This window comes from Elephantulus edwardii, unplaced genomic scaffold, assembly GCF_000299155.1.
Source record: "Elephantulus edwardii isolate Elephantulus edwardi_28Jun2011 unplaced genomic scaffold, EleEdw1.0 scaffold00001, whole genome shotgun sequence".
NCBI lineage: Eukaryota > Metazoa > Chordata > Mammalia > Macroscelidea > Macroscelididae > Elephantulus > Elephantulus edwardii.
This window is the reverse complement of record NW_006399751.1, coordinates 20,867,455-20,878,663: the sequence shown is the minus strand read 5'-3', so window position 1 is coordinate 20,878,663 and position 11,209 is coordinate 20,867,455. Positions and strand designations below refer to the sequence as shown.

General features: G+C 37.5%; 1 protein-coding gene across 2 annotated transcripts in view; it reads right to left on the bottom strand.

The window, feature by feature from the left end:
• Positions 1-11,209, bottom strand: part of TMEFF2 (transmembrane protein with EGF-like and two follistatin-like domains 2) — a 361,668-nt gene that overhangs the window by 148,218 nt on the left and 202,241 nt on the right. For both annotated transcript variants that reach the window (XM_006878746.1, XM_006878747.1), the window contains exon 5: positions 8,916-9,012. In XM_006878746.1, coding sequence (XP_006878808.1) covers positions 8,916-9,012 — 97 coding nt within the window. The remainder of the gene's footprint in view (positions 1-8,915; positions 9,013-11,209) is intronic.

Sequence of the window (11,209 nt, the reverse complement as noted above, 5' to 3'; positions counted from 1 at the left end):
ATCTTGGTGGATTGCCTGTGCTTTCCTATTGATCCAAACCAAATCACAAGTCAGAATCATTTCATTTAGAATACTGAGTGGTATCAAATACTTTGGTGCAGAATAGTCAACTTCCTGCCCTTGTTGATGAGAAAAGTCTCAAAACACTTCCCAGGGTGAGCTGAAGCTGGAGAAGTGACTCCAGAGCGAAGAACATAAGAAAGAAGCAGACACTCAAAGGTGGGGTCTGCCAACATCACTCCAGTTCAGGTGGATCACGGCCGAGACGCACGCTCACTCCTCAGCATGGGAAAGCTTATTCTCAGGAATCGTCTCTGTCAGCCTGTACGTCCAAGGGCATGAAGCACTCAATGGGGCAGTTGACATTAGTGTTTGTTCCTGGACGGTATCTCTGAGAATACTGGTTGTAGGAGAGATTGGAACTCTTATTCACTACTGGTGGAATGTAAAATGGTACAGCCACTAGGGAAGGTGATCTGGTGCTTTCTCAAAAACTTGGAAATAGAAATATCATTTGACCCAGCAATGCCATTATAGGAATATAACCTAAAGAAACCAGAGCCATGGCTCAAACAGATGTGTACACACCCATGTTTATTCACAATAGCAAAGAGATGGAAGCAACCCTAGTGCCCATCAACAAATGGATAGAAAAACCATGGCACATTCACACAATGGAATATTATGTAGCACTGAAAAACAATGAACTTGTAAAACATTACACAACATGGGGAAGCCTGGAGGACACTATACTGAGTGAAATAGCTCAGTCACAAAAGGACAAACATTATATAACACCACTGTTATGAAACACGACAGATGGGGCGAGGGTGGGTGGGCAGAGAATGGGAAAACAGTGGATAGATAATGAACTGCAGAGGAAGAGACGAAGCGTACAACTGTCTAAAAGGAATCTATGATTAGGCATTCATTATATATATGACAACAACATGGAACAAGGGGTACATTGGGGGGTAATATCAGGGCAGTGCAGCAGAAAAATGTACAACAATGAATTTTTTTAAAAAATTCTTATGGCAAGCTCTGGTGGCCTAGTGGCAAGAAGCTGCACTGCAATCTCAGAGGTGCACAGTTCGAATCCACCAGATGCTCTGCTGGAGAAGGAGGAACAATCTCCTCCTGTACCAGTCAGATCTGATTTGACGATACACACACAAAAATATAATGAAATAAAATAAAATTTTTTTAAAAACCCAACAAAATTTATTAAAAAAAATTCTTAAAATAACATTATTTCCTGCAATCCCTGAGGTATGTGGTTCAAATCTACCAGATGGTCTGCTGGGGAAGGAGGGTCAATCTCCTACCGTACCTGTCAGATCCGATTTGACAACACACACACACACACACACACACACACACACACACACACACACACATTTTAAAAAATAACTATTCCCTTGACCAGGTGGATTAACATGGTGACTTGCTGCAAAGGGCTCTTGTGTGTCAGGAAGTGCGAGGATGGTGCAGGACAGAACAGGGTTCAGATTTGTTGTTCATAAGGTTGCTATGAGACACTCTACTCGATGGCACCTAACAACAACTGTGCCAACTGAAAATTATTGTTTTACTTAATAGATAATATGACTTTGTATGAAACGGTAAATACAGTGTATGGGTATACAAAAGGGAAGGGAAGGGGCGGGAGGGGCTAAAGGTGGCGAGTGCAGGAGATCACAGGGTCAAAGAGGTGGGTGGAGGGAAGAAATAAAAAAGTGTATGAATGAAAAAAAAAATAATGGACAGTGGTTCAGAGCATGGTTTCTGAAGTCACTCTGGTTGAATTCCCGTCCTACCTCTTGCACTTCCAGCTTGGTTTTAGGCAAGAAACTTAACTTTTCTGTACCTCAGTTTCCTGTTTTTCTTTTCTTTAAATGGTGATCTTTAGTATTTCTAACTTCATAAGGTCATGGTAAAAACAATACGCTACCCTGTATGTAAACAACTGGACTGGGTCTGATGCATGGTCTGCAGTATTTTACCTAGTAAACTGGTGAAATTTTACATAAGGTTTTCGGAGGCCTGCTATTTCAGAAGTGGATGGCTAATCCTTCTTCCTAGTCTGTCTTAATCTGAATACTCAGATTTAGAGAAGTATCGGACAGACCAGTATTTTATAGAAAAAGTGAAAGATATATCCCTTATTGTGGAGTTAACCATTAGTATCAGTGTTGTTCCTGCCTTTGGCACACGTGTCTTTACCCACTTATTTCCCTGCCCCACCACCTGCCAGGATACCCATCTACTTCTACCGCCTCCCTTCACATTTATCTCCCATTGACCAGCCCTTAATCTGATAGCTTATATCTGAAGCTTCCTTGGCTTCGATGATTCCAAACACGTCAGCTGCTGGTAGTTTTTTATGTTGTGACCAGTGTCTCCGAAGTTTAAGATACTTTGGACACGTTGTAAGGAGAGACCGGTCTTTGAAGAAAGACATCACTCTTGGGAGGGTGGAGGGATGGCGCAGAAGGAAAGACCCTCTATGAGGTGGACTGATTCAGTGACTGGGGTAATCGGCATGGGAGTGTCAGAGACAGTGCAACTGGCATAGGACAGAGCAGAGTTTAGGGCTGTTGTACATAGGGTTGCTATGAGTTGCAAGCGACTTGACGGCACATAACAACAACAACAACAACAATCTAGTGAAATAGGTCTTTTCAAAGTCCTTTTATATTTTGGCCACTCTCCTTGAGTTTGCATTTTACCTCTGAAACTGGGATTCTAAATTAGGACACTGGGTCATAGAGGATGCATTCCCTGATTCTATGAGACAGGGATTCCTGACTCATATTACACTCAAAGTCAAGATCCAGAAAATGCAAAAAGAAATTGAGAAAAGTTGTGAGTTAGCTCTAAAAGGTAAGGCAATATCCTTTCAACAGTGTTGGCCTTCAACAAAATTTTAGAAAGAGAAACAAGTGGAGTGGAATTGACAGCATAAGCTAGTGAAACACCAGGAGTGAGGAATTTGGACTCTTATTCTTCCTTCATCTAGTATTTCATTGTTTCTCAGAAGGAAGTTAATTAATTAACACAGCAGAAACAAAAGAAAAATTCATTTAAAGCCCAAGTAAAACATATTAAGGCTCAGAATACTTCATTCCTCTATTTCCTGGTGTGCTATAAGGGATCTAGACCTGGGTCTGCTGTGCCTTGATGAAATGTTATCAATCTCTGTATGTTACCTAGTAAAAATAGTTACTGAGAAAAAGTCAAGAAGTTCTTTAGAATGTTATTTAGAAGACACAATTTCTTTGAAGCACTGCTATGGAAGAACCAGGGTAATTCTCTTTTGTGACAACCATGGCATAGTTTCAAATTTAAATTTTATTTTCTAAACTTTAGTTTTCATAAATCATGCCTATGTTTTTCAAGATTGATTTCATTTTTCCCTTGGAATTGTCTATAACTCATGTGCCAGGTCATTGTTATAATTTATCTTTCACTGTAGCACTTAAAGTTCTTGGCTTCAGGTTGATTTGACTATTTATTGGCAGCTCCTACATAGGGAAGTGTGGGTCTGGAGATATGTGCCTGTTATTACAGGGGTGCATATTATTTAATACTCAGAACAGATCACTGCACATCCATGTTACTACTGACAGACTTCAAGATCAGTAACTGCTCTTCTGAACTTAAATTATTTCACTATGCAAAATGAAGACAAAAAATGACAAGTTTTTTTTCCTCCTTGATTAAGACTGGTGTTGAAATATAGAAAAGACAGAAATTCAGATAAAGAAGAAAGTAAAATTAAATCCCAACTCTTATGTTTTGACAAATGTTGGCTAAAACATGTCAGGTTCCCCCCCCCCCCCCCGTGAAGTTAAGCAAGTAAAAAGAGACTTCTTTCTTCAAATTTGAAGGGTCTACCTTCCTCCACTCCTGGGAGAATTTTTTTTGGAAGATGAACAATCAACAAAAGGAAGAAAAAGCTGTCTTCAATCTTGAGGCCCCATCCATCTACACAAGCACGCAGGTGCTCTTCAGTGTCAGAGGTGAGAGACATTGTACCCAAGGGGGACAAGAGGACATGTGAGGTATGTAGCTTAAAGTCACAAACTCAGTAGACAAAACAACCTGATACTTAGGACCAGAGACCTAAGTTCGGTTTTGTTTTGCTTTTCTTATTTATCTTCACATTAGAGGGCAATTCTGCTATTAGATATCACATTTACTGTTTTGAAGCAATAGAAAAAAAAATGGGACTCAATAAATGGGAAACACCCTTGAGAAGAAGACTGAGTGAGTTTTTAGTTCATTAAAATGTTGTGACTAATCAGCCTCTTCTGATGATAGCATACTAATATAATTCTGACTTGTCTTCTTTTTACTTCTAAGACACCGAAAGCTTTTTGTTAGTCTTTTTGTGCAATTGTCAACCAGTGGTGGTTTCAGTGGAGATCATTTTCTGTGTTTTCCTCAGAGGGGTCTTAATTTTCCCTATTAAATTCAAACCCTAAACATTCTAAAGTCAGCAGGATCTAATATCTAATTTACTTATATGTATGGTGAAATCTAGTGCCAAGGATCATCTATGGCCATTGCCCCGCTTCAAATATTCATGAGTCTCCACAGTCCAAAATGCATTAAAGATGGGAATGATGCCAGCAGCACAGTCTTCCAGTGACAAGGAACCTTCTCAGATCAAAGGAGCAAGAAGTTAAAGACTTCAAACTAAACCATCTTTGTAAGCGACATTCACAAAAGCAATGCCAAAACCCACACCCTACTTCAGTTATGAAACATCAATGAAGGAATAACAACAACAAAAAATGGACTCATTCACGCTCACTGCTGACTCATTTTATTGCAACTGCTTCGCCTTTTCTCTTTCTCTGCACTGCAGTCAGACACAGGATGTTACCCACTAAAGCTGAAAAACATTATTAATACTTTCAAAAACAAGATGAATGACTGCTGAGAAATTAATAGCATTTAAGCCAATGTGATTTTGCTAATGGAGTCTGAGTGGTAAGCAGAGACTTGTACAAAAGCAAAGTTAATATCAGAATAAGGAAGGATAAGTGCATGAATGAAGCAAATGCAGGTAATAATTTAGGCTGTCCCTTAATGTCATTTGTCACGCAGTCGCATCAGTTCTTACACCTGTTTTCCCTCTTCTGGATCTGTTTTGATACTGTGGAAATGTTAGCCATGCAGCCAATCAGTTGCATACCTGCTTTCCACTATGATCTGCTTCAGCTATGTACTTGCTCTTCCAACATTAAATCAAGAATCAAGCCCAGGGTTCTAAACCGCTTCTGACTGACAGGATCAACAGAAAGTTCTAGGCTAATTACCTCCTAGGAATAGCTCCCAGCACCAAGAGCTACTACTGACCTACTTTGGAATTAGTAAGATAAATTATCAGGTAAGATAATTAAGTATCATAAAGCTGTTTCAAAGACTAAGCAAGTATTCAAAATCGTAAGTTGGTATTCCCAGTGCATTCAGAGTGGGCTTTATTACTTTATTTATTCAGAAAGATGTATTTGACAGTCTCTTTGATGTAGAAATGTATTAGTTTTAACTCATTTAAGTCCATATACAAAGAGAAACAACTTTCTCTCCCTTCTCTTAACCTCTTCTCCACAAACAGGCACGCAAATCCCTCTGCATAGGTGTTTTACATATTTCCGAGGTTCCTGCTAGAGAGAGTGTGTTGTGGACCATATATCACATAGGATTTTAACTTTGTCTTTTGAAAGCTTCCTCTTTTTCTACTTTAGGTAAATATCTATAATTGAAAAATGTTTTATAGCAGTTTTCTTTTTTCTTACAGAGAAAACCTAATCATATTTTTCTTCCCCTATAGCCTTGATGTTCTTTATAGGTGGTAAAAAAGGCAAGGAAAAAACCAAAACAACCCTCTAAATGAAATCATAGAAAATAGGGGAGGGTTGGTGTTATATTAGCTTATGAGCCATCTGTTTTCTTAAAATAAAAGCAGTAAACTGTTATGTGATGAGTACCATGATTTTTAATGCCATCCTGTAATTAGTATTTTTCTCTCCTTATTCCATTTGCTTTCTCCTTCTCCCGTTCATTTATTTTTTCCTTCCCCATGTGACTTGCTTCTTAACTAGAAAACTCATCTAATTATGAAAGCAAGAACAGTTGAGCTGTGCACAAGCTTTAAAAATTCTAACAGAGCTTTACCTTCATTATAGATGTATCTGAACATCTTTTAGTAACTATACATATTGACACTTGGGGTAGAATGAAAACCATGGATTTCTTAGGTCAAAGAAGAATTAGGAATGGTATTTTTGCCTTTGTTTCCTACTGAAGACACAATACATTACATGATGGCAGTGTTTATGTACATGATATTACTCCATAATAAAGAATCAAGGGAAATTTCATGCATGACATTATGATAAAGATAATGTCAAAGGGAGGAGGGGAAAAAATCCTACAACAAAATACTCTTTGTGTCTCACAGTCGTGCAGTTTTCTGTGTTTTTAAGAGGAAGAGCCCTGGTTTCATCCACAATCAAGAGCGCATCAAAGCTGCCCAGATTCAGTGAATGTTCTCTTCTCTAGTCAGTTCACTCCCCAATTGCCTCCTATTTTACTTTATGGCCTCTTTGATTCTCTGCCTATTTAATTTCATTTATTGCTTCATTATTGTGTCCTTCAGCTGTTTCCTATCTGCCCTTCACGGCCATAACTAACTACAATATGTTAACATACAAAGGTATTTATGTAAATAAAAATCAATACGCTTACCATTTCAGTACCATTCCTTATTGCTTGCACCGGACATTTTAAGTACATTTTATTTAATCGCTAACAACTCTTCATTCTTGCCTGGGAAGTATAATGATCTTCTTGGCTCCCTGCCCCTGTATCCCTGTAATCTTCACAGCTATGGCCACTTAGCCCCCATCTGGAGGTTCAGCCTTATTCCACATTTTGGAACTCAGCTTGTCTCTAGGCTGGGGGTGTACAAGAAAGCTTAGCCAAAAGCTAACTGATTCAGTATCAAGTCAGCCTTTCTGCTGGTTTCATTCTGACCCTGTAATTTATTTCCAAGACCCAGCTGCTTATCTCAGCTTCTTTTAACCAAGGCTTGGTTTTATGTAACGGTTCCAGTAATTGGGTATCTATCCAGCCTCCTCTTTTTCAGTATCTTTTTTTTTTCTCTTAATGATAACGAATTCTACCATGACTAAGGTATTTGTAGTTCCTTTTTAGAATTGAACCACTTCTGAGCCTCAAATTCCATGACTGGACCCTAGAGTCTCTTGAAGACCTTCAAGATGTCAGCCTTGACTGTATCACTTCCTATGCCTACTTTCATACTTTAGACATTTCCTTTCTAGACTACCATTAGTCATACTCTGTTGGGTTGGATGATTTCCCAGTACCTGTTACAGACATCTCCCATTTCTAACCCTGCAGGTCTGAGAGTCACTGGATCTAAGCTGCCTGCAATCTGGCTATCTCATTAATCGAGACATGACAGGAAAAATAATATTTTAATTGTAACTCTGACTGTGTTTATACCTTCACTTCATATTTTCATCTCTGCTTTTCTTCATTGTCTCCTGCCTGACACCCACTGTCTTCATGGGACAGGTATATAGCAGCCTGCTTCTGTGTAAAGATTTACTGCTCTGGAAAGCTATGGGACAGTTCCACTCTTTTCCATAATGTTAATTTGAGTTCATATTGTCTACAGGACAAAGTTTTTTTTACTATTCATAAAAACCCTCAATCTCTGAACTGACACATAACAGATCCTCCAGCAAGTTTTTGGAGGCTATAATTACACAGGAATAAGATTATCTATCTTTCCCTGCGCCAAGGCTGGTGGATTCTAATCTGCAGAGACTTGCCACCTTGCGTTCGTAGCACAACTCCATAATGATTTCCCCCCTACCGTTACACTTTATAAAGCTTCATCCTTGGTGAATTGAACATTTTAACTTAAAAATGATTGTTAAGTGCTCGCTTCGGCAGCACATATACTAAAATTGGAACGATACAGAGAAGATTAGCATGGCCCCTGCGCAAGGATGACATGCAAATTTGTGAAGCGTTCCATAAAAAAAATAAAATAAAAAAATGATTGTTAAAAGGAGAAGTGCTAGGGAAATTAAAATTCTTGGGGGAAAATTGGGAAAAGAAATGAGGGACCCCTGTGAAATTTTAAGTGAAAGAATGAATAGCAAGATAATTAACAACTTGAAAAAAAAAATCATGTAGAATTGTAGACCAAGTCACTACCAAAAGCCAAATACAAGAACTGTAATGCTAACTCTTATACCCGTGTGCCTTTCCATGCAGCACCAATCATTACCCAGGTGTATGGGATAACACGCTTGGCTGGGTTCCCTCAGAAGAGCCTCTAAGAGACTTGATAATCTGCTGCTTCCCAAATCAGCCACTCTGTGAAATGTAATCCTACTCTGCTGCAGACTCATGGGGATGCATTGAATAGATCTAATAGTTCGTTTTTTTCACTTCATCTCTTAAAAGTACCTGTATCCTCAGGATATGCTGAGCTACACCTAAAAGTACCTTATTACTCTTATGTTGTGGTTGTTGTTGGTTGTGTAGCATAGAGTCTGAACTGACCCATAGCTGAACTTCCTGTGAGTTTTCAGAGGCAGTTAGTCTCACAGGAGGAGACTGTCCATTTTTCTCTCTTGGTGCAGATGGTGGCCTTCAGGATTGCAGCTCAGCTTCTTGCCACGAGGCCCCTAGAGCTCCCCTGAAAAAAGTTTTTACTCTCATATTCCTATTTTACTTTTCCTCTTGGGGAATAGCTGAGGAAAACAGTATTAATGATATACCTTATTTTCGAAAGTGATGAATGAAGTAAAAAGGAAGTGGTCATTCTCATTATTTAGTTAAAAAATAAAAAATAATGTTACCAGACATCTTCAGCATCTTCATCACATTCTGCACCAAACTGGCAAATATCACAGGTGGATGTCTCCTTTTGACTTGTTTCTCCTGAGCCTTCATGGACTATAGGAAGGAAGAGAAAGAAACGCAAGGGAGTCAGGTACAGATACATAATATCAACAGAATTAAAACAATTCTGTAGCAAAGTCGGTCCTCTTCCAAAGAACCCATTTGCCATGGAATATCCCTAAGAACCTTGTTCTTGACATTTTTCTTCTTTCCATCTGAAATCAACTCCAACAATAGCATGCTATCCATTATTGTGAACTTTACAAATAAAATAAAACTGGGGACTACCATAATTTTCAAAGTTGTTTACCTAGTTACCAGGTCATATAAAAGTTACTTAATAATTTATAAAATCATTTATTTGGCTCCATATTTAAAGGAATATCCAACATGTATTTTTATTTAAAATGCATGGTATTTCCTCCTTTCAAGATTATAGGTTTGTCTCTTTTAAAGGTTTTTACACATCATTTAAAAGTTTAAATAGTAAAACTGGTCTTGAATTATTAAGTATATCTTCTATTTTCCTCAAAATGCTTAGTACTTAGAAAAAAAATATGGTAGTAGTTTCAGAAAACAATTAGTAGTTGTTTCTTGAATTTTACTGAAATACAGTCAGAATATATGTATTTCACACAACCAATTAAAAAGTTTCTGTTGATAGAGTTAAGAGTGTGTATTTCATGATAAAACGTATTTTTATTCCATCACTGATGATAACTATTGATATTTACGTCCTTTTTTGGTTACAGTTACAAAAATAGATACTACATAACCTAGTTATAAAAATAATGTTCTGAAATCAGGAATTAACTAGTGTAATTTAGGGAAATGTTTTAGTATTTTGAGTGCAATAAATGAAAACTGTACAACATTTTTAGAGTGATAGATTACTACTTATCTCATTAAAAACATGCAGGTAAAGGCAAAAATAGTTTTATTTGGATATTAAAAATCCTAGCAACCTAACTACTGCACAACTAATCTTACTCCTAATGTAGCCTGTATACTAAAAACAGATGCATCCATCAAGAGGGTCAAATACAATTTTACAAAATGTTAAGTACTTCAACAGAAAAAGAGAATAAGCAATACAATATTCAATTTTTATGAGCCCTATTAAGACAACACTTTTAACAAAGACACAGTTTACTAATACAGACTCTGAACTTATCAAACCTAGCCTATTTTGTTTTTACATGATATTTTCTCATTTTGTCTTTGTTTAGTGATAAGCATTTTTAGCTCTTAAAAAAAGGTATGTATTCTTTTATTTCTTTGTATTTGTTGTGTGCAGATTAGTAATTTTATTTTTCTCCAAAAAAAGAACAAAAGACATCTTTTCCAGAGTCCTCTGTTTCATAGGTCTTCCAGAAAAGGCAGACAAATTTATTTTCCCCCTCTGTTCTTGATAATTTGTACTTTCATAAAAAATGCTTTATGAATTATACATATTAACCTCAACTGCAAACCTAATGATGATACACTTCTAAATTTTAAAGTCTTTATAAAAAGATTCTGCTCCCCTAAAAGATGAAATTTTAGACTGAGAAAACAGATAGCACTTATAATAATACATTGTATCATTCTAACACAGACAAGACCATTATAGTGGACCAAGGGGATAAGTGGAAATCTGGGTCTTCACCTCAGGGGAGACTCAACAGCTGAGGTCAGTCTCTTTATTACTTTCTTATTATTAATGCAACACAGAAGCTGCTAATGGGAAAAAGCCTTTTAGTGTTAGCAAGATTAGCAACTTCCAGACTAAAACTTGCATCACTCAGGAAACGTACTAACACAATAGACAGGTCCTTAATGTTCAGTGATAGCCACTTAGTGGCAGCTCCATTTTCCTGTGCAGTATGGAGCCTTGGTTAGGGATCTACTGGAAGTAATCCAAGGGATGAGTTGTCCTGATTCAGAGGAACTAATAATAATATACCTACAGGAAGTCACATTAAATATCTATAAAAGGACTCATTGGTAAAAACTAGATGTTTAGAACTTTTACTGTAAAGAAAAAATTCAGAGGTAGCAACAGGAGTGATATTGTGATCATTCACAGTCTGGAGTAAAATGCCTTTATATTAATTCATCTGTAATGAAACAAACTGTGGCTGACTCTGAGAAGAATGGGAATCCCAGAACACTTGATTGTGCTAATGTGGAACCTATATACTTGGACCAGGAGGCAGTCATCAGAACAGAGCAAGGAAACACTGCATGGTTCAAAATTGGGAAGGGTGTA